General features: G+C 45.0%; 1 protein-coding gene across 1 annotated transcript in view; it reads left to right on the forward strand.

Annotated features, from left to right (window-relative positions):
- Positions 1–23,716, forward strand: part of PKHD1 (PKHD1 ciliary IPT domain containing fibrocystin/polyductin) — a 424,868-nt gene that overhangs the window by 14,523 nt on the left and 386,629 nt on the right. The window contains exons 7-22 of the mRNA XM_033864110.1: positions 472–546; positions 1,561–1,625; positions 2,904–2,943; positions 3,816–3,886; positions 5,214–5,315; positions 6,100–6,195; positions 9,419–9,560; positions 11,487–11,601; positions 12,615–12,893; positions 13,988–14,077; positions 14,302–14,392; positions 15,141–15,283; positions 16,596–16,726; positions 17,485–17,660; positions 20,423–20,561; positions 22,652–22,779. Of these exons, the coding sequence (XP_033720001.1) occupies positions 472–546; positions 1,561–1,625; positions 2,904–2,943; positions 3,816–3,886; positions 5,214–5,315; positions 6,100–6,195; positions 9,419–9,560; positions 11,487–11,601; positions 12,615–12,893; positions 13,988–14,077; positions 14,302–14,392; positions 15,141–15,283; positions 16,596–16,726; positions 17,485–17,660; positions 20,423–20,561; positions 22,652–22,779 (1,883 nt within the window). The remainder of the gene's footprint in view (positions 1–471; positions 547–1,560; positions 1,626–2,903; positions 2,944–3,815; positions 3,887–5,213; positions 5,316–6,099; positions 6,196–9,418; positions 9,561–11,486; positions 11,602–12,614; positions 12,894–13,987; positions 14,078–14,301; positions 14,393–15,140; positions 15,284–16,595; positions 16,727–17,484; positions 17,661–20,422; positions 20,562–22,651; positions 22,780–23,716) is intronic.

Below are 23,716 nucleotides of genomic sequence, written 5' to 3' on the forward strand. Positions count from 1 at the left end.
TGCGCCCTTGGAAAGGAACTCATTCGTATGTAAGGGACTTACTGTAATGCTCAACTTGTCTTGAACGGAAATTACTCTTCCTGTGGAGGACTGAAGCCCTCCCAGGACTTGGTCCCGTCACAGCCTTGGTCTGGGATACAGCCTTTGCAAGGGGGAACAAAGACACAAACTCCTCCGTGGCTCTGTGTGAACCCAGTATAGCCAAGGAGATGATGAAGATTTTTCAGGAAAGGGGAAGTGCTCCCTCTGTGGTGTGAAAGTGTGGGCCACAGACCAATGCCATGCACCCTGCTCTTGGGCTGAGGGTCTGATTTAGCATCTCCTTGGGGGACAGTCCCCAGTCACCTGCATTAATGCCCCATAAGTTCAGAGATGAATGTCCATAACAGTGTTTCCTCTGGGTTTTTCCAAGAATGTTTGTTGAGAGCATTCACTCTTGACTTGTGTCTGTTGTTTCTATTTTGTATCCAGCCCATTGATGTTGGAAGCTCAGGGAGACAAATGGGTCACTCCTTGTTCTCTTGTAAACAGACAGACAGGATGCCGGTGAGTGCCTTTCTTGCCAGCATGTATGCTTTTAGGTTCTCCCACATGGGCATAGCGCGCACACACACACACACACACACACACACACACACACACACACACACACACATCTATTTTTAATATAAGTCACCCATAACTGTTGACTGCCTCATCTTTAGACTCCCTAGAAAAGACACAGTAATTGATTCACAATGCAACTTGAAGTGGGTTCTGAAAGCTTTCTTGAAAACAAATAGCTGATACTTACTAAGCGCTTACTGCACCAACGGTGTCTCATTTAAGGCAGATAATAACCTTGTGAGTACATACAGTTATTAGTCTCACTTTACGGATGAGGAAACCAAGGCACAGAGAGGTTAAGTAACTTGTCCAATGTCTCACAAGGAGCAAGTGGCAGAGCTCGGGTTTCAACCTGGGCCCACTAACTAGCCTCCAAAGTTCATCCTCTTAACCACTGTACTGTAACGACTAGCCAGAGAGAAAACAACGAACTTTTCAATATTCAGTTATTTATTTATTACAAGGAACATTTAGAAAATGAGTGTCTATGTGCTTGTAGTTCAGATAACCAACATTTTGCTGGATTTTCACTTCCCTCCGGACTGAGTGGATTAACCGTCTATACCCTGTGGCTTAGCTTTCAGGACTAGCGTTTAGTAGAGCCAAATTCTATAATGTGGTTTCTTAACATTTGCTCAGAATTGTCCTGTTTCAGTTCACATTTGCTAATAGACTTTTTTGGGGGGATAAGGATCTTGCTGTCCTTGTATAAAATAGATTTTGGAAAGAAAGGACCCAATGGAGATTAGGAGTAGACAAAATTTTGTGTGTTTGACTGGTATTGATGATAACTCTAGTTACAGTTGTGTTTTATTTTATTTTGTTTTGTTTTATTTTATTTTACATTTTATTTTATTTTATTTATTTATTTTCTTTCCTGGCTAAAGAGCCAGAGCTTCTGAACTGAACTGTCCAGTGATTCTTACCTCTTACCTTTTTCGGTTCTTTCCCTAGCTATCCTATTCAGGAAGACCATGGTCTTGGGACTCTGCAGTGCCGTGTGGAAGGCAACTACATTGGTCTGTGTGAGAAGTAACAGAATTTTAAAGTTTTTCTCTGTGTTGGAAAAAAACGATTTCAAGAATTGGTTCTCCTAAAAGGGAACCCTCCTGCACTGTTGGTGGGAATGTAAATTGATACAGCTACTATGGAGAACAGTACGGAGGTTCCTTAAAAAACTAAAAATAGAACTACCATATGACCCAGCAATCCCACTACTGGGCATATACCCTGAGAAAACCATAATTCAAATGGAGTCATGTACCAAAATGTTCATTGCAGCTCTGTTTACAATAGCCAGGACATGGAAGCAACCTAAATGCCCATCAACAGACGAATGGATAAAGAAGATGTGGCACATATATACAACGGAATATTACTCAGCCATAAAAATGAATGAAATTGAGTTATTTGTAGTGAGGTGGATGGACCTAGAGTCTGTCATACAGAATGAAGTCAGAAAGAGAAAAACAAATGCCGTATGCTAACGCATGTATATGTAATCTAAAAAAGATGGTACTGGTGAACCTAGTGGCAGGGCAGGAATAAAGACACAGACGTAGAGAACGGACTTGAGGACACAGGGGTGAAGCGGAAGATGGGACAAAGTGAGAGAGTAGCATGGACATATATACACTACCAAATGTAAAATAAATAGCTAGTGGGAAGCTGCTGCATAGCACAGGGAGATCAGCTCAATGCTTTGTGATGACCTAGAGGGGTGGGATAGGGAGGGTGGGAGGGAAGCTCAAGTAGGAGGGGATATGGGGATATATGTATACATATAGCTGATTCACTTTGTTATACAGCAGAAGCTAACACAACATTGTAAAGCAATTATACTCCAATAAAGATGAAAATAAAAAGAATTGGTTCTCCTGAGGATGACAATGATAACTGCCATTTGCTGAGAACTCCCTGAGAGACACTATATGAAGCAACTTAAATATAAACTAAAGTAATCCTCATGTATAAGCCTGGAGGCTGGTGGAATTGTTTTTGCTTTACAGGTGGGAAAGTTGAACCTAGTAACCAGTGGGGCAGGATTTGCCATGCTTGGTGTAACTCCAAGCCTGCTCTTCCCTGCTCTGAGCTTCTACATTTATCCTTTTGTGGTTAGAAGTCACCATCGCTGATGGTGTGAGTCTGGAACGTGTTTATTTTGGGCACTGTTAAAGAGATTAAGGTGTGGGTGGTACCTTGGTGATCGCCAGAGTCCTTGGGTTTATGGTAGCAGTGACCTGGTCCAGGCAGTTCGTGCAGATTCCTGTATTAATGTCTGTTTCTTTTTGTTACAGGCTCCCAGAATGTTAGTTTCTCAGTATTTAACAAAGGAAAGTAAGTAACTGGGAGGAAGCAGATTTATCTTTATCTTACACTATCTACTCTTTTGTCTTGCTTAGCTTCTTTAACCTTTTATAATGGAACATTTTAAACGTACCCAAATAGAGTAGTGTTTTAAAACCCCACATACCCACTTGATTTTTTGTTTTTACCTGGGTGAATATAATTGTGTCCTATGCACTCGTCCTGAAGCAATGTAAATGTTTCAGTGTGATAATGGTACAGAATTTGGGGAATTACTTCTTAAATAATTTCATAATACTGGAAATTTAAAAGAGTACAGTTCCATAAAATGCTTTGTATCATTCCAGGAAATGCCTTCTTCAAGATGGGAAGTGTCCAAATTTCATAGCGCTTTGGAGAGATCTATTAGGATTCTGGATTTCTGCTTGCCTCATGTTCTGACACTATGTACTTTGTCAGTGTTTTCCTGAAAAGGGCATTGTCTAGCAGATATTAATTTCATTGTGAAGATAGTGACACAGCCCAAAGTAGAGAGATTTGCTCTTTGTCTCTCTCTGTCGCTGTCTCTCTTTTAGGAAGGACTAAAACAGTATCTATTGAGTATCTTCCACAGGCCAGCTCCATACCAGGTCCTTTCACGTTCATTTTTCCATTTAATGCTAGTCACACTCTGTAAAGTAAGTATTATTATTCCCATATAATTTTCTAGATCAGAAAACAAACTTTGCCCCATTGATATTCTCTAGTTATCAAAGGGAGCTGGTATCAGAACAGCTTTAAAGATCACTAAAGTTAGTGATCTTCCTTTCAGGCAATCAATTTAAAAAATGTAATCCCCCCCCAAAAAAAAATGTAATCCCAGATGCAGTTTTCATCCAAAACACAATTTTGTCTTTTTGAAGGTCAATGGTTCACAAGGATGCATGGCTGGTCAGTGCTAAGCAGGACCTTTTCTTGTACCAGACGTATTCAGGTACCATTTCCCTTCATCATGTATTTCTCACCCCTCCCCTCCCTCGGCCCTGGACCTTGGACCCTCCGTCCCTTCTTTCTGGCCATTTCTCTATGACCATTAACACCTGAAGCCGTCCCTGGAGTCATGGATGGCCCTTTGGTTTTGTATGAGAATAGGTTGCTTGTGTGAGTGTCCACTTTAGTTGCTATATTAAAAGAGGCTTGATCATAGATTTTTATACAAAGTCTAGGGATATAGACAATAAAAGAAAGGGGAGTCATCCCTGTTCTTTGTTCTAAACAAGTAACAGAAAAGAGATGGCACTGAAAAATCTAAAGCACATCTTTGCAGTTATTTTAAACATCTCATCTCTGAGCATTCATTCAACAATTTATGACTTGCTGATACAGATGCTAAGTTTGCGTATTCCTATCTGATGAGTAAATCCTTCATACCAAAAGAATCTGAAAACTGGAAACTTGCATGAAATCGTGAACTCAGTCCAGTAGTAGAAAGCTGGCTACTAAATGTGAGTGCTAGATTCTCAGCTTGAATACAGTCCCAAAACCACTTAAAAAATGTCTGCGAGGTTAGTGCAGATTCCAGAGGCAGCAGAGTCTGCCTTTGCCAAAAGTGCAAGAAATTTCCTAAGTCATGGGGCCAATGCCATTCACTCTCTAGGTAGCCTACCTCTGTCAAAGCTGACTTTTGACCCTTGGTTTTATTTTGAAGCGGTAACCATGCATAATTAGCCTCTTTGTACCTTCAGTTTATCAGAGAACACGACTACTCATTCCCCTTGCGGAGACGAAACTTAGAACTCTCAGAGTTTGATCATAGGAGGGGGAAGGATCAGAAAAAGTTAAATTCTTGGGGATTTGTGGCATATGACAGTGTAACTCATTCTTTTGCTCAGAGCGAATTGCAGACTCATATGGGTAAATTGAGACCTTGCCTGGTGCATCCAGAGTTGATTCCTCCCTAAAGTGTAACCGACTGTTCTGTGATGTGTAAACAGAGTCCTTGAGGTCAGGAGACAGAGTTCCTAAGAAAGCATCATGGTACGCAGGGACTTTTGCTGATAGCATGAGTGACTGCATTTCCCATTCCTTTCACATATTGATCCTGTATAATATATATTATTATCCATATTGTTATATGTGAATCCTCTTCTTCTTATATGCACTTTTAAATGACTATTACTAGAAAAAAATTACAACTGTTGCTGGTCTTAGAAAGTTAAAGTAAGAAATAAATTATGGATCGCTTCTATGATTATATTATTATCTGGCTCACATCCTGGTTTATATTTGGAAGCTTACTTTTTTTTTTTCCCCTCTTGCAGAAATACTATCTGTGTTTCCAGAAACTGGGAGCCTTGGGGGAAGAACAGACATCACAATTACAGGGGACTTCTTTGACAATCCTGCCCAGGTTACCGTTGCAGGTAACTAAGTTGAAATGGCTGAAAAGAGTTCATAGATTTAAATGCCATAGGAGATGATGTATCTCTTACGGCCTGGAAAGGGTAGGGGGAAGCAATATTTGCCTCTTCCGACTCATCATGGGATCCTGTTCTGAGGTCTTTGACCTGTGTTTGAGGCTGCAGGGGTTGGGGGGTGTTTTGGTCCTGCAGCTTGGCAAACATGTAACAGAAATAGGGTGTCCTGCTGCAGACACACTCACAACTCAGGGGCAAGTCCCTCAGGTGTCCCCATCTTGGGAGGGAAGAGAAGGAAAAGCACAGCTGCGTCTTCACAAAGGTCTACTTCTAAAAGGCGACCCCTCTCCCTCCCCTTAGCTCTGTCTGAATAAGTAAGAGTGGGCAGGCTTTTGCTATGCAGATTCTTCTGGAATGCCCCCTTAGCGAACCCTTTTGTGGAGAACACGTCTAGAACCTTTTGTTCTGCCTAGTGGGATGCTCCTCTAGTTGGTGACACCAAGGATGCAGGAAAATGTCCTCACACTCTCCTGTCAATTCCTCTCCCCAGCTCAGTTCATCTCCAGTGAACGACATGGCAAGGCACTTTCTTCCTGATTATTCTGAGCAGCCCCGTGTTCCACTGCTCTGCCACTCCCCCTTTCTTGCCTCCTTCCATTGAGGTGACAACTTTCTCTCTACTCTCCACTTCTGGCCCTTTGCCTGTCTACCTCAGTGTGGTCCTCTGTCCCGCCACATCTGTATCTCCACTGATATTGACATCTGCATCTAATTTAAATGTTCCCCTCAGGCATTCTGTGTGATATTAGACACGTGTCTCCCAGGAGGATTGAGTGCACCACCAGATCTCCAGGTAAAGGTGCAAGACTCTCCGCTCCTCAGGCAGGTAAGGAAGTCTCCACGGCTGGTCTATGATATGTGGTCGGTCTCAGCTGTCTGACTGGCTGCTCAGTGGGCCCTGGGTCCTGAGTCAGAGCTTTCATTTCAGAGAGGCTCTTAGCTTTACTCAGATGCTTGGCAACGCCCTGCACTCCTAGCCCCAGCCAGCTGAATGACCAATGAGGTTCAGTGGAAACCATGATCCAGGAAGCCTAACTGCCATCAAGACATTGCTATAGTGACCAGTGGAAACCCCTGAGCGGCCTCCTCCATCCTCTGGGTCACTTGCCCTCTTGCCTACTATTTAAGAAGACAGAGCTTCAGACCATGTCTTCTATGTTCATAGGACAGCTTTAGACGAGGCGGAGGGTGGGGTGCAATGGGGTGCATATTTAAATGTTGTTTCTTCTCCCCTGTGGGCACTGTCTGCTACTCTGAAAAGTAGAGATGTATTGTGATGGGGCCACCAGGTTACCCCTGAAGTGGGCAGAAATGGAGGGGGCGAGGGGACAGGTTCCATCTGTCCTTCTGTGTTTGTTTAAACCTTCTACTCCACGGCTGCAGATTGCAAGTGCACCGCGGGAGCACTTTTCTGGAAAGCGTTAGAACAGGAGCTCGGGCTTAGTTAGGGACGAAGGGCAGTTGGCGTGCTGGGCAGCCTGAATCACAGGCCACCACTTGGGAGCCCTATGTGCCCCGCAAGGGCTGTCTTCACCGTTAATCCACAGGCAGGGAGCTCGTCTCCTGAATCTCATCAGGGGAGAAAACTTTCTAAAGAAAGGCCATTCGGGTGTGAAAACACATGCAAAGCTTTAGCTGGGAATTCTCCAGGTCCCCGATCTGCGGTTTTTACTCAGGAAAGGCTCCCATGCAAGGAAATAAAACTACTGTATGAAGCAAGTGATGGAGAGAATGCGTTTCCAGAGTCAGGAAGGAGGGCGCCTGCTCTAGCTACTGGCGTCGCGGTAGAGGAATTTCCTGAACACAGCTTTTCTTGATGGTTGATAACGTCCTTTCTGAAGCGCTTTTGAAATTTCTTCCATGGAAGTGTGATGGGGCGGGGCGGGCGCGCAGCTGTTAGCAGGAGACCATTATCGCGAGACCCTTAGTGCGAGACCTTGAGTGCGTGCGAGGCAGTGAGAGGTCTGGCCCCGCCAGCGGCGGAACTCGTGGCGGTCCGTGGGACAGAGTGCGGTGAGAGGCGGATCTCGGCCTTCTCTCTGGGGCCCGTGGGTGAGCTAGGGGGTCCCGGGACAGGCTTCGGGCTGTGTCCTGCAGGGCTTCAGAGCCCTCGCCTCGGCCGCGCGCTGGCCGGGCCCAGGCCTTGAGGCGGCGGCGAACCCCTCCCCTCTCCCCACCTCTGTGACCTACTGACAGAGGCAGTCTCCAGGGGTCCCAGTCTGAGGGACCTCAGCCCCCGTTTGGGAAGCCTTAGGAGCCTGAGGGCCGGCCGGGTCCTGGGCGTCTGGCTCCCTCAGTGGTGATGGCTGGGTGGGGTCTGGGGATCTGGCCCTGAGGGTGCCACCAGCTGAGAGCTGCCTCGTCAGCCGGGCTGGGGCACTGGTGGGAGGACCCAGACTGGGTGCTGGACGAACCCTTCCGGGCAGGGTAACCAGCCCGCCAAGGGACCCCCTCCTCCTAGCCTGGGCTTGGACCTCGGAGGGAGAAGGTTGAGCCTTGGGACCTTGCCCTTTCTTGTCAGAACAGAGAATAACATTTGTTTGGTAGAGATGTACAGGAACATCGTTACTTGACCGTGACCTGACTTCAAGAACAAAGGATCTGACACCAAGTAGTGTGCAACAGAGAACCGCGCCCCTCCCTCACCTCTCCTATAAAAGGGCTTTGCTGAAGGCTTTCGGGGAGTTTGGGTGTTTTTTTTTAAGGCATGAGCCACCCCTCTCCTTGCATGGCTCTGCAATAAACCTTCCTCTGCTCCAGACTCCGAGGTTTTGGTATTGTTTGGCCTCACTGTGTTGGGCACACGGACTTGCATTCCGTAACAGAAGGACGAAGGATCCTGTACTGCAGTGGTTCTCAATGGCCTGCGGGGGCACTTGGCAATGTTTCGTCCTTACACCTGGGATGGTGGTGCTACTGCCCTCTAGTGGGTAGAGGGTGGAAGTGCTGCTAAACATCCTTGAATGCACCGGACAGCCCTCACAACGGAGTTATCCAGCCCCAAATATCAATACTGCTGAGGTTAAGAAACCTCAAATAGTATGTTAAAATATGCTTTTATTTTTATGCTTATTCCTTATCTGTTTTCCCTTCTTAGGATTTAACAAGGAATAACAATAGTAGTTTAAAATAATAATAACTATTCTAGCTATCTTTTATTGAGTACTTACTATATTTCAGGCTCTTTGTGTATATATATTAAACTCCCTTAGTCTTTTTCCCCTCAGAATTGTCAAACTGACTTTATTTCTCTCCCCAGCTTTACTGTGGTATAATTGACATATAACTCAGCTCCCTTAGTCTTTAGTGCAGTATCTCTGTTTACTGTTGGCCCCATTTTGAGGAAGGAGAAAACGAAGGCACGAAGCAATTTGCTCAAAGCTACACATCGACTAAGTGGCAGAGCTGGACTCTGAACTCACGCATGTGTGATTCCAGAGCTCTTACCCTCACCCCAATTAGTAGCCAATATTGATCGCACATATGCCTTCGCTCTGAGGGTTTGTTTAATATAAAACACAAATGAATAAGTACGACATCATTTAGAATGTTATGTAATAGCAGCCTGTCATGTGATTTGCTCCATGGCTACAAATTGAGGCCGTGACCTGTGAAAAATTTAAGGATTGCCAAATTTCTGGGACTCAGGGTTTTAGGGAATAGAATTCCCAAGCTGAACTGAATATTAAAAGAGGCTGAAGTCCAGTCCTGGCTTCACGAGCCTTCATTTGCTCTTTTACATTTTCTCATATCCAGACACTCGCATTAAAAAGAGCTCCTTCGTCTTTTCTGAGAATATTTCCCCTTACCGCTCCTTGTCAAGTCTCTTTTTCCAAGAACTTAAATCCTACAACAAGCAGTAGTTTCCACTTTCTAGAACATTTGTATTATCTATAGAATATCTCACATGGCTACTCCATCTGCGTCTCAGTTAACTCACCTTCTAGATAGTTCCTGGATCATCTTCACTCTGTAATCTGTAGTAAAGCAGTTCCCCTGCTTGGGGGAGAAGTGCCCTCTGATGTTCATGAGGCTTACATGTCTTACAGGCAATCGAGGGCTTCTCTTTGAAGTTGGAGATGCGGCTGAGGGCTTGGACCTGACAGAAGCCACCCCTGGGTACAGATGGCAGATTGTCCCTAATGCCAGCTCTCCGTTTGGATTTTGGTCAGAGGAAGGGCAACCTTTCAGGTATGTTGTCGGCAAAGTGGGGGTCCATATCACAAGTGTCTCTACTGGCCTAGGTGAGGCTAGGAGACAGGTAAGTAAGCAATGAGATTTCCAGGGGAAAGTTTAAAATATCTACTAATTCAACAGCAACAAAGTTTGACCGCGGTTCTCAGCTGGTGTTGGTTATGCTCGTGGACCACAGGCCCTTTATGGGTACACAGTAAATTTTGATCAATAGGTAAAATTTGTATTTTCTACAGCTTAGTTTGAAATCTGTTTTGGGGAGGACTATTCATGAGAACATTGAGCCGGATAGTCTAGGAAGCTTGGTAGAGAGCGGGGCAAAACTTGCCGCAGGAACGTGGTTAAGAGGTGAGACTAGTATCTGGATGATACTAAAGAAAGACTCGAGAATTTGCCCTTTGGGCACATGAGGGAGCAGAGGCTGGGCAGCCAACAGTTCTGTGGGAACAATTATCCAGTGCCAAATGTCAACCAGATGGCTGGTATAATAGCAGGGGAAACTCCAGTGGGCTCTGGAGACATTGTTTCCTATAGTGGTGACTGCAGTGTGATAAAGTTTTTCCTGCTTAGTTTAGTTTTGTCTTTTTAATCCCTTCAAGAATGTGGCCAAAATTTCTCATATTTTAATGTGGGCTTAAAAATATAGAAAGAGAATTGTGGAGACACAGCGTACTCTAAAGGTGTGGATTCAGGTGACTGACTCCTTTAGGTGTGATGGATCTCTTCTCCTTTTGAAACTCTTCTCAAAGAGGTTGGTCATGACTCCTGAGTGAGAATTTCAGCCAACCTGTGACCTCTTTCAAGGATTTGGCCATTTTATTGAACTTTATTCTTTTTGGCCATGTGACACGGCATGAGGGATCTTAGTTCCCCAGTCAGGGACTGAACCCATGCCCCCCTGCAGTGGGAGCACGGAGTCTTAACCACTGGACTGCCAGAGAAGTCCCTTGGCTATTTAAAACTTCAATTCAGTTGTGAAATGGAAGGTTTTGTTCTCTGTTCAGGGAATTTCAGACATTGAAAAGCCAAGTAGGGAAGGAAATCTGAACAGAGTAGAGTTTCTGTTGTCTTGGAAGCCATACTAATTAGATACCTAACCACCAGTATACATGGTTTTAAAGTGGCTATATATATATATTTGTGGCATCTAGTACTGCGTCTTTGTCATAGTTTTTGAGGCTCATCAGTAGTGTTCAAAGGAAAACCTTTCAGCTATATTCAGTGTGTGCAGGAGTGTCAAGGAGAGTCAGGCCACCTCAAAAGACAAAAGAACATTTGGACTGTCTGGTATGACCTGTAGGGTATGTCTCTCTAATTGCCATTTTGAGGAGGCACAAACCAGACGGTAGCTCTTTCCATTCTTTCTGCCATTCGTTTCTATAAAATTCAAAATTTTTAAATGAAAAAACTGAAATATTTATTGATTGAAAAATTATGATAATGATGGACCTTTACATAGTTACTTTCAAAACTATTATCAGAAAAGATTCTTGGTATTCTTGGTATCTAGACCAAATCAGCACAAACTCTGATTGGTGATCTCTCTTTATTTGTAATAATGAGAATAATATTTAGTATTGATTGAGTTCCTACCGTGCACCAGGCTCTGCACTGGCTGTGTTAGGTGGGTGATCTCAGCTAAGCCTCCAGGCAAACCTACGCTGCGACTACGACTTTCCCAAAGATGACAGGATTGCTCAGGGAGTTGTGCCAGTGCAAAGAGATGGGCTGAGATACTGAGCCAGGCAAGCACCGCAGGAAAAGCTGCATCCAGAGGGCTTTGGCCAAATACATGGCACAAGAGTCAGGTGTTTCCTCCTCATTGCCATAAAGACAAACAAGGTCCAAGGGCACCATTTTTTGGGTCAGTGATTCCGGACCTGGTTGCCCTCACTTCTTTGTCTGTGTTCCTCTGCTTTCCAGAGCGCGGCTCAGTGGGTTCTTTGTGGCCCCAGAGACAAATAATTACACTTTCTGGATCCAGGCTGACAACCAGGCTTCCCTGTATTTCAGTCAGTCGGAGGACCCGAGGACCAAGGTATACACTTCCCTCTCGTTTTCCTTCTTCTGGTCCCCAGTCCTTAACTCCTGAAAAAAAAACACAGAAACTTACAATGAAAGCTCTCATATTCTACTGACAGTTGTAACATGCCATTAAGCAGCCAGAGATTTTTTTTTTTTTTTGCAACCAGAGATTTTTAACGTTTTGTTTTTTTTGTGTGTGGTTTATTTTTTTATTAAAGTTTTTTTAAAAAATTGAGATATAATTGACATGATTTTAATTGTTGAAAAAGAGCTTGGCTGAATGTGTTGGTATGTTTATTGAGGTCTTACTGTAAGCTGGGCATTATGCTACAGCTGTTATACACCTTGTTTCTAACCTTCACAGCATCTTGTGAGCTATGTCCCTTTATCTCTGTTTTCCAGATAAGGGCAATGAGGCTTAGAAGGATTGTATGGCCAATCCAGGGCCACTGGGATAATAAGAGGCATATTAAGAATTCAAACCAAGATTTGTCTGACTCCAAAACTTGCATCTTTACCACTAATTCTGGGTAGGGATGTAGTTAGTTTTATGCAGGAAATTTCTGATCAGCTTTGAAGGATAAGAAAAAGTGTTTTAACAAACAGCCAAAATTAACTAGTGCCATTGACAAAGAAACACAGTATTTCCTCTCAAATGATGAATATAATTCTATGAAATTGCTTTGGTAGTTGGCTAGAGAAACATCATAGATTATGATGCAGTCAAGTAACATTTAGGTTTCTCAGAGGACTTCATACAACTTTACCCACAGCATCATGTAAAGCTAGGGTTTCAGGTTGTCTGTTTCAGCTCTGAACATGGACCATCCAGCCTCATCTGATTACTATGTAATTGAGAAAGAGAGAAGAAGGGCTGGAGAAACATACACAGGCACAGGTCCTAACTTGTTGGAAAAGGCCACCAGCCCCCAAATTCCTGTTAAGTAGCTGTCTAGACACTTGCTGTTTGAAAAAGAGACCCAGAAGCTTCATAGTGCTGGTCCTGATGTGTTGATTGGGGTGCAGGTGAAAGTGGCCTCCATCACAGTGGGCACTGCTGACTGGTTTGACTCCTGGGAGCAGAATGGGAGTGAAGAGACCTGGCAACAGAAGGCCCCCAAGCTGGAGCTGCTCGGGGGAGCCAGGTACTACCTGGAAGCAGAGCATCAAGGGAGAGCCCCCAGCCGCGGGGTGAGGATTGGTGTCCAGATCCATAACACCTGGCTGAATCCCGAGGTGGTCAGCACGTACCTCCGGGAGAAGCATCAGATCCAAGCCCGGGCCCAGAGACTTCCGGAAATCCAGGTCTCCGTGTCTTCCTTGTCCCATGGGGTTAGGTTCAGGGGGTGAACTCTGGGAGGAATATAGTCCCGCCTAGTGGAAGGATCACTGGCTGGGAGCCAGGAGACTTGAGCCGTGATGGTAACTCTGCTGCCAAAGAGATAGGGTATCCATCCAGTAGGGTTGAGAGGACTTTTAAAAAAAATGCAAAGTCTTATTGTTGGTATGCCCTGATTTATGGATTTAGTTCCAGGAATTTAAGTTCCTGGTAAATCTTCCTTTGGAAACATATTCCCCAGAGAGGAGATAAGGTCATCTTAACACCCACACCCATGTATGCATGCCTGTGAGCGTACACATACGAGATTTCATAGCTTTTTGACCCATTCGGGTCCTATTTCCCCGTATATTATGTTTTCTAAGTCTGCTTTGTAAGGGTCAGGGTCTTTGGGTCTCTTGGTTGTGCCCCATATTTTGGTTGAACAAGTTTGGTGTGCTTTCTTTTTTTAAATTGAAATATAGTTGATTTACAATGTTGTGTTTGTTGTACTTTTTGTTGTCCGCTTTTCGGTGTACAAGGTTGACTCAGTATGGACTGTGCCTCTTAAAGCTTACGGTATAATAGTAAAACATGCAGGTAAAGAACCACAGAGCAAAGGACAAAACAAGTAATATAAGTTGTTAGGTCTCACCCCATTACAAAAGTGGGATGTGCCCAGCAGGGAATGCAGTAGAAGCAAAGCAGAGGCTGAATCAGCCTCTGAGAGGGTGTGACACGCATGGGGCTGCTTCTCCCTCCCAGGCCACCCCTGGGAGGGAGCTCGGTGAGAAGAGCTGAGAGTGAGCCCTTCAGTGGTGACATTTAGGTGTCACATTCTAAAGAGAAGGAGGGAAGCAGGCATCAATGGGGAGATAGACATGTATATTCTTTCAAGAAAAGTTTTCATTACGTGATGACACTTGTGTTCTCCAGATAGTTCTAGAGGATAGTGAGTTTAAAAATTGAAATTGTAATACAAAGGAAATAACAAACCAGGGAGGTATGTCCTGTGTTTCTAGGTTGTCTCCCTGGTTCAATGAGCACATGTTCTTTAACCCCGTCACTCTTGACTTTTCAGATGCTGATGGTGTCTGGCACAGGGAACTTCTCCCTTACCTGGGACAATGTCTCTAGCCAGCCAATCCCTGCAAATGCCACGGCCCATCAGGTGGGAACCTTCTTCACTTAAGCAGAGGTGGGGGAAGTAAAGGTGGTCTTTCTGCCCATGGTAGGAACTCCTGGTTGTTTTTCTTTCTTTCTTCTTTTGGCCACACTGTGTGGCTTGTGGGATCTTAGTCCCCCATCAGGGATCGAACCTGGGCCCTCGGCTGTGAGAGTGCCGGGTCCTAACCACTAGACATCCAGGGAATTCCCTGTTTTTCTTTTTAACAGATTCAAACAGCCCTTGAGGAGTTACTTGCAGTTAAATGCAAACTGGAACCCCTTTCAGCGAACATCCTACTCCGGCTGGGATTCGAGCAAGGTATGATCTCTGGTTTGACAAATTCCTACCCTCTTTTTCCTCCTTGTCTTCTTTCTTTCTTTCTCTTCTTTTTTTTTTTTTTGTCAAAGGGGAACAATCTTCATTTCCTCTCCCAGGTGACTCTGTTAAGAGTCAAATGAAAATATGGAAACTGGATTCGGACCCTGAGTGCTTGGGAGGGAGCTGTTTGGTGTGGGAATCAGAGAAAGAAAAGGCATCCCTCCCGAGCTGTCAGGTGGAGCAGAGTTAGAAACCTGGATGCCGGGGAGCTGGAATAAGGAACTGTGTCTCATGCCGTACAGTGGGAAACGGGCAACAGACATAGCAGGGAAACAGCAAAACAGTGCAAATCTTGCTTAATTCAAATTGCATCTCAAGTAAAGGAATTATATATAAAACAGTAATCTAACAAATTCTAAAAATGTGAGGGTATGTTTTAAAAATACTAAGGTGGACTAAGTTACAGTCAACACTCTTTACCTCCTTGCTTCTCAGTAGTTTTTCTGTGTCATGGTATACATAGAAAAAGGTAATAGATTTTCGATGCTGTAGGGCAGACACGATGGGTTTCTCATGTCTAGAGCCTTCAGGCTGGGGGGTGGGCCGACCACTTCGATCCCTGCCCAGCTCACTCAAGGGCTGAGGGGTCAATGTCATGGCGAACCCATAACCCATTCCCTGCAGACATGTTGGGAAAGTCTATATAACATTTACACCCATCGTCCTATTTTGTTCGAAATGCATCCAGGCCTAGAAGGTTTCAGCTCTGATGGGCACCTCACCAGTGGGACAGAGCCCTTCTGTGGGAGATTCAGCTTCCATCAGCCTCGACACCTTGTCCTGATACCCGCGGCTGCCCAGAAGGGCAACCGGCTAGATCAGTACACACACGTAAGTAGGAGCCTTCGTGCTTGCAGGCGAGGTGGGTAGGGAGGGATTGGAATTATTCTCTGGGGTTGAGCCTGGGGAAGCACAAGAGAGTGATTGCTGTGCCTTGTAGGGCTTTTCGGGCTGAGATGCTAGGTTTCAGGGGTGAACAGACACCTCTGGTCCTCCCATTAGCTAGTTGCTGCATGGAAATGCCTTTCTATTAGCTGAGACCTACAGAAGTTTTTCTACACTGTAGTATTTTCTTTGCTCTCCAGGTATGAGCGCCGATTCTACAGTCAGACTCTGGTTTTGAATTCTGACTCTATACCCTGCATGCCCTCCATGTCTTACTTTAGTTTACTCATCTGTGAAATGGGTAATAATGAGGTTTGGCTTTCAGGATTTAGGTGAAGAGTATATGAGATAATCCAGTAAAGTGCTTGGGCAGTGATTAGGACTCATTTAAGGATAGTTTGTATTATTTATCATAGTATTGTTATTGATTCCTTCAATACCCCTTATATCTTTGTGTCACTAGCTCTGCTGTCCTTCATAAAAAATTGCAGCTTACTTGCCCTTTGGGAACCAGAGTGAACCTTCTTGGGGTGGCTAAACTCATGGTAGTGGTTTTAAGTCCTTTCCTAGTTGAATGGCAGTGGGAGCCAGGACTATACGGTTCAGGACAGGGCACTGCCCGACTTCCAGCCTTTCCTCTACAGCACAGGCTCCCAACGCTGGGTGGTGGGGATTTTGCCCCATGGGGAGAATTGGCAGTGCATGGAGACATTTTTGGTCACCAAAACTGGGGAAGTGTTTGTAGAATCCAGCGGGTAGGTTCTAGGAATGTTGCTAAACGTCCTACAATGCACTGGGCAGTCCCCCTCACAGAAAAGCATTATCTAGTCCCAAATGTCAATAGCACTGCAGTTGAAAAATCCTGCCATATAATTTTACTTAACTCAGAGTTAGAAGCCAAGGATGCTGGTGAATTAGGGTTAAGGAGTGAGGTTCAGAGAGGTACAGTGACTTGCTCAAGGTGGAACAGTTATCTGGGTCACAACAGGGGGTTTCTATTGATAATTGAGATGCTCTAAAATCCTCGTGGCCACGCACAGTGTTAGGCATTGAATAACTCTCTGTTGGATGAATAACAATTTGCTCTAAACTATTTTTCTCTCCAGCTAGACCGGTAAGCTCCAGGAGGGCAGGAGCAGGCTGGCTGTCTCTCTGAGCACAAGGCAGGTTCTAGGGAGTGGATTGTCCTTGATAAACATTGCTTGAATTGCTGCTTCTTAGTGACAGAGCTGAAGGACTTCTTGTTTGGTGTCTCTAGCTGTGCCTTGCATACAAAGGCCACATGAATACGATCCTGACGGTGACAGTGTCCTTCACAATTGGCTTTCAAAACACCGTTAAGAACAACGTCACCTGTGACTGGAGTCTCGCGGGGGCCAGCCCTAACAGGTAGCTCATCTGTGGACAGGTGTGTGGGAATTCTGCCAGCTGGGATGATTAGCTTTCCTGGGGACAGTGGCCTATGGGAGGTACTAACTGTCTCTGATATTGGGGACTTGGATACTAACTTCAGCTCTGAACACATTTTATTTGGCAAAGAAATTTGATTTAAGAGCAGGTAGTTGTTACGAATCTAATACTCCCCAGAAGGAGTCTGACATTTCTCATAGGGATAGAATCATAGACCACCATATTTGGAAGAGATTTTAGGGAACATTCCTTGACGTTACAGATGAGAAAAATTGGGGCCCTGAGAATTTGTGATTCACCAAAATTCATTCAGCGAGTGAACAAAGATGCTGGAATATAATTCAGCATCCTGATCTCTTGATTCAGCTCTCTTTCCACATCTCTTAAGGGTTTTGTAAGTGTTTTTAAACTTAAATGAGTCTGGAAATGTCCAGAGTATTAATCTTCCCTGATAGTAGAGCCCAACAGGTGATCTGCTTAAGACACATAATCATATTGTAATTTGAAAGTACTGCTGACATTGTTATGAATGGATGGTGGACTTAAACGTGATTCACTCGTGTTGCATCCCAGCCAAGCTGAGCCCATCTTGGATGGATGCTTGTACTGTGGCAGCCATGATGGATTGGGTCTCCTGACTGCATGGTCCTCAGGCCCAGGTTAGAGAACTGGGGCTCTCAGGAGAGAGAACTGTGGTGCTCACAGGAGGCCTGTTTCTGCTCTGCGCTTGTTTTCAGCTGGCAGTTCGCCTGCACCGACCTCTGGAAGACGTGTGTGCATCGCTCCGTGCAGCTCCAGCCACCTCCCACAAACTCCCCAGTGCTGGTTCATCAGATTGACCTCCTCCCTTTGTCTCCGGAGATGGACGTGTTCTATGTGGATGAGATTATTATTGCAGACACAAACCTAACAGGTGATTATCAAATCCAGTCTCCTCCACGGACCTGTCCATCAAATGCTGTCTTTGAACTTTTCTGGAGGGGCTGCTTTTCTGTTAATGGTGGGAGAACATATGATTCTCCATCTTTCTTGCCTCGATCCTGGAGAGAAGATGGAGTTGGAATTCTGTGTCCTTGGCCCCCATATCTCTCTAACTAGTTCCTTTTTCCCCTCCTATTTATTCCAATGCTTGTTCTTGCTTTGGGTGTCTGTGATCTTACCCCAATTTTACCACTTTCTTGCTGAGGGCCCTTGGTTTTCTCATGCATAAAATGGGCTTAATGAGGGCCCTACCCCATTGGATTACTATGAAGAATAACTGAAGTATAGTGTAAAGCGCTCATCATGGGTCCTGACTAGTAAGTGTTCAATAAGTGTAATCAATTATTAGTACTATTATCATTACTGTTGTTAGGCCAGCAGGATTTCTCCATCTCTCCATCTGTTAATATCTGTCATACAAAATGCTATAAGGAACACAGCAATATCTGGCCCTGTAAATGGGCCACAAGTCTGATTTACAATCCTTAGGACAGACTCGGTGGGAGTTGGAGGGTCACCGCATCCGCATGAGAACAGCCTCGTCTTTCCTTCTCCCTATCTGGTTCCTCTCACACATCACTCAGAGCTGAGGCCTGGCCCCTCTCTGCACAAAGTCCCTTGACCTCTCTTGGGTGCAGTGCTCTCACCTGGCTTTGCTTGTCTTAAGGGCAAGGTGCTCATCAGGGGTTCTCCTGAGGCCACGTGTGACGCACACCCTGGGGACAGACGCACACCCTGGGAACAGAAGCCCAGACAGATGGTGGTTTGCTCGCAGGGCCTCCAGGCTTCCAACTTTGTTCCCTCTCTCTTTTCTGTCAAATCCCTTGTGACTCTGGGGCTCGGCTTTCCTGCTTCTCATAGCTTCTCTGTTTTTCTCTCTCCAAGGAGAAAAGTATGGAACAGGCATTTGCATTCTGATTTTCAAGTGTGCAGCTTTTTAATCTTTTGCCTGGAAGTTGTAGAGCTGGGGGCAGGGGAGTGTGGAGGTGGGGGGTGGGGTAGGAGAACTCTCTTTCAGCCCTGAAAATACATCATCTTTGATACTCTTCAGAATTCCATCTCTTATCTGTTTCAGTGATGTGAGTGTTTTGGGGGTATCTGGGTCAGAATGTGTCATTGCTTATTTCAAACTCTGTGTTCTGACACACAGAAAATAATATTCAAATGGTGTGCTGGGGTAACCATCTGAGTTTCTTGGTGCCCAAGACAACTGGCTGGGGCCTTTGGTGACCCCAAGTGCTACCCAGATTCCCAGAGCACTGAGGGGATCATTACAGCGTGCACTCGAACCCACTGACTGGACTGGGAAACTCAGGACTGGATAATAGGTGTCATTTCCCTTTATCCTTCCCAAACCCTCAAGGCCCAGGATCCAGAATCCTTTCTCACTGCCATCACCGCTTTGCCACCAAATGCTCCAGTATCTGGAGCCATGTAAGGGTGAGGTGGGAGGGGAGCAGGGAGGCAGAGACAAGAAAGATGGGAGATGGCTTGGGTAAAACCGTCTGATTCCCACTGTCCAGTCGTCCTGATGGCCACAAGTTTCCTGTGAGTATTATTTAATGATAACATAAACTCTACACAGTAGGGCTCCATAGTCATGGTTAATTGTCTGACATTTATCTGATCAGCTTAACACTTGGTTATATTCTCCCACCGAATGTCCTCTGTGAAAGTTCTTTTCATCTAGTGGTAGCTCCCAAATATTTCTCACTTAATTCTCAGAACCCCATGAGATGGTCCCGTGATCCCCACTCTATAGATGAGGAAACCAAAGCTGACAGGATACTAAGTGTCTTGCCTCAAATCAGCTGGTATGTGGGGGATATTGGAACCCAGAGATGGTTGACACCAGAGCCAAACCTTCAATGACTCCATACTCAGCTGAGCAAATAAACATTTATTGAGCCCTTACTCTGTGCCTGGCATTGTGCTCAGCATTGGGCCTGCAAAGACTGCCTCGATTGTCCAGACTTGGAAAAGAAGCTGCCTTTACATGGTGCCTGGTAGGAGGAAAAGAGGATATTAAACTATATTTGCTGGTCATTTAAACCTGCCATCTCACTAAACTCTCCCTGCCATGCAGACTGATACCTGTCATGAGTCCCACTTTATCAATGAGAAAACAGAGTCGTACAGAGGTTATAGTGATTAGCCAAATAGTAACCCAATAGAAGCGGAAAATAAGGATTTGAACACTGGTCCATCTTAAAGCTTGCACTCTCTCTGCACACATGTTGACGCCATGCTGCGGATAAAACTCAAGTACCTCTAGTATGTGCTTTGTGTGTTCAGTGTTCCCAAGGGGGATCAGCTTGTGTTCCTGGAGCTACCAGGCTTTGGGAAGAAAAGGAGGAAAGGGGGCAGTCCACACTGCCATAGATGAGCTGTGTGTATGTGTGGCGGTGTCGTGGTGGGAACCTCCAATGATACAGGCAGTGATGCTTGGCTCACTTGGGGCTTACTGAACTCTGCTGTGGAATTAGTCATCGTCTCCATATACCATGACCTTGCAGTTTCCTTTTGCAACTAAATTCCTACTTCCTCTTCCTTTTCCTGGCAGCAGGTACGTAGGAATCTCTGCTTTAAGTGTATGCTGGGATGTGAGTAACTCAGCCTCTCCAACGGGGACCTTCCACACAGCAGGTCTTCCATCTTGATTTACTTGATAATGATTGGATCATTGGTCTCTAGTTTCTCAGGCTGACTCTGGAACAGCTCGCCCTGGCGGGAATCTGCTGGAATTGCTCTCTGTGGTGGGATCCCCTCCTGTCTACAGTGTGACCTCCTGGTTGGCAGGGTGTGGCTTGGAGCTCCCGCTCATCACTGCAAGGTAGGGAACCATCTTTGCTCACCTATCCTTGCTTAAAATTGTTAACTGCCCTTAGAAGACACAGAGGTGAGACTTTTTATCAGGAAAAGCTACCTGCCGTGTTGCTCAAAGCAATAGTTCTCAGTCTTAAGAATGCCGTATCAGACTTACCTGGAGGTTGTGTTAAAACACAAATTGCTGGCCCCTAACCACACCATCATAGTTCAGTAGGTTTGAGGCAGGACCTGATAGTTTGCATTTCTAATGAGTTCCCAGGCAATGCTGATTCTGTTCATCTGGGGACTACATTTTGAGAACTAGTTCCTAGTGAATTTGTTTACAGGTAGTTGTATTTTTATGCTTTTCAGAGGTTCACATTACCACTGTTCGAGAGGAAAACCTTGTTCCTCTCCTTCCATTCCCCATATATTAATCTTACTGGAATCATTTGAGGCCAAAGGAAATAGCCAAAGGAACAAAACCAGCCAGTTCTAAGAGCTCACCACCAGATGGCACTAGAGCGCCATAAGCATTGGTTCTTCAATAATCAAACCTCTCTGGCCACAGTTTACAAAGCAGTAACTAAGAATCAAGTCTTCTCCAAGCTCTTGGAACACATGTATGCTGTAATTTGTTCTTTTAAATTTTCACTAAAATCCAAGTAGGATGGGAAGAATTGAGATGCCCTGTCTTTAAAATTTCTTTTTTCCTCCCATCTCTTTCTAACATGTTTCGAAATGAGTTCTCCTACTTATACTATGCTTTGGACAGTGTGTGAAAAGTAGGCAAAGAAACCTTGAATCTGTGCTCCATTTTCCTTGACTTAGTGTTTCATGGGCCTCTGGGCAGGACAGACACGGAAATCATCAATAGAATGAAGGAGGGAAAGAGCTTCAATGGTGGAGAGGGAGCTGTCAGATTACCCAGCCCGTGGTCCTGTGCTCCAAACCTAGTGAATTATGTAGTTATTAACTCTGAAATGATGGAGTGTAATTTAGGTCCACACTTAGAGGGGTCCTCACAACCTCCTTTTTTTTTTGGCCGCGTGGCATTTGGGATCATAGTTCCCTGACCAGGGATCAAACCCGTGCCCCCTACTGTAGAAGCGCAGAGTCCTAACCACTGGATCGCCAGGGAATTCCCACAACCTCCCTTTCTGAGTTTTTCTCAAGTCCCTTAGTTCCTTCTGGAAGCCTCCAGCTTGAGCAAGTCAGGACAACCTTCAGAGTGGCCCCCAAAACAGATAGTATCTTCTGTATGGTTTAAGTATGCACATCAATATGTAGCACTTAGGTAATATTATTGATTGAAATCACTCGTTTGTTGTTGAAAATTAGGAAAATACAGAAAAACACTTAGGAAAAGTTACAAAGCACTCAGAATCCCTCTGCTCAGAGATAGCTTCTGTTAATGCACTGGATCCATATTCTAACAGCCTTTTTCCCCAGGCAGTTTTTATATGCATATATACATGTATATGTTTGCTTTTTAAATCTCAGATTGGGACCACACATAAGACACTATATTTGTAACATGCCCTTTTCACCTACTGGTATAAATGGAATATTTCCCCATTTCATTAAGCCTGCTTCTAGATATGGTTTTTAATGGCTGAATAGTATTCCATCTCATGGTGTGTCATGATTTATTTGACTTATTTATTGTATTAAAAGCAGGATTAGTCAGGCAGTGTGTTTGCATACAGGTGCTGGATAAGGACTGCACTAGATGGAGTGGCCTGTTTCTGCTGGGGATACTGAGTGCAGAGGATCTGTGGACTAGGGCCCAAGTTTTCATCTGACTGTGCAAATGGGTTCTCCTTCCACTCTGCATCAGGACCAAAGCTGTGAGGACCAGAGTTACCACTCTTTGCTCTGCATCCCTGTGCTTCCAGGATCAATAGAGGGGAACTGTGGAATGCCCTAAAGAACCCTCATATTTACCTTACATTTCCTCTGCTGTGATGGGAGAGGGGTGCCCAGTACTTGGGAGCTTGAGCTCATGGTCTGGAAACATGGGAGACCGTTGGTCTTTGAGATGGAGCTATGTTCTGTCTGGAGCAGCTGCTGGAGGGTCCCCATGGCTAATGCTTTGCTTCTGGTATGTCACAGCTCTGTGCCCACTGAAGGAGCAGAAGAAGGATCCGGGTTGGTCCAGGTGACAACACAGAGACTACAGAGGGCAAGTCCACCTTTAGGAGGACACTTTCGCATCCAGCTTTCTCACACAGTGATTCCTGGTAAAGGGGCCATTGGGAGTGCAGTGTTTCTCATTTGACAACATCCTGCCAGGCAGGGTGACAGTCTTAAAGTTATTTTGTTTTCCAGTGTCTGAGAATGACCTTCTTAAAGTTAAAGATCTGGACAATAACAACAGCATATCATTGTTAATATCCCAATCTTTCAGTTTTGTAGATGTGGAAACTGAGTGGATTAGCTTCCTGGGGCTGTCATAGCAAATTATACAACCTTGGTGGCTTAAAACGACAGAAATTTATTCTCTTCCAGTTCTGGAGGTCAGAGTCCACAGTCAAGTTGTTGTCAGGGCCACTCTCCCTCCTCAAGCTCTAGGGGAGGATCTGTTCCCTGCCTCTCGCAGCATCTGGTGGCTGCCAGCATCCCTTGGCTGCGGGCGCATCACTCCAACCCCTGCCTCCCTGGTCACACTGTCTCTTCCTCGTCTGTGTATGAGTGCGTTTAGGGCCCATCTGGATAATCCAGGATGAACTCCTCTTCTCAAGATCCTTAACCACATCTTTTGCTTTATAAAGTAATGTTCATAGTTTCCTGGGATCAGGGCAGTGACATATCTTTTTGAGGGCCACCATTCAGCCCACTATACTCAGGCTTGCCCAAAGCTCATAAAAATAGTTGATGGCAGGGTCCAGGTATGAACTTCAGTCTTTGCTTCTCAGTTCGGTCTTCTTCTCTCTGGAGTTTCCTAGGCCAAAATCCATGGTAGCCGCGGCCCTTCCAAATTAAACTCCACAGTGACGCCACATGATATTGAGGATTTTAGGAATCATAACACATGTAGAAAGAGCTTTCAGCTGCGATGAGGGTAGAACAGTTTCTAAATCTTCAAGTACATACACATCTCACAAAGGACAGGATTAGACGTGATTATAATATGTTATTTATTTGGTAAAAACATAGGGGAATCAGAAAGGAGGCTCA

Source organism: Tursiops truncatus, chromosome 10, assembly GCF_011762595.2.
Source record: "Tursiops truncatus isolate mTurTru1 chromosome 10, mTurTru1.mat.Y, whole genome shotgun sequence".
Lineage (NCBI taxonomy): Eukaryota > Metazoa > Chordata > Mammalia > Artiodactyla > Delphinidae > Tursiops > Tursiops truncatus.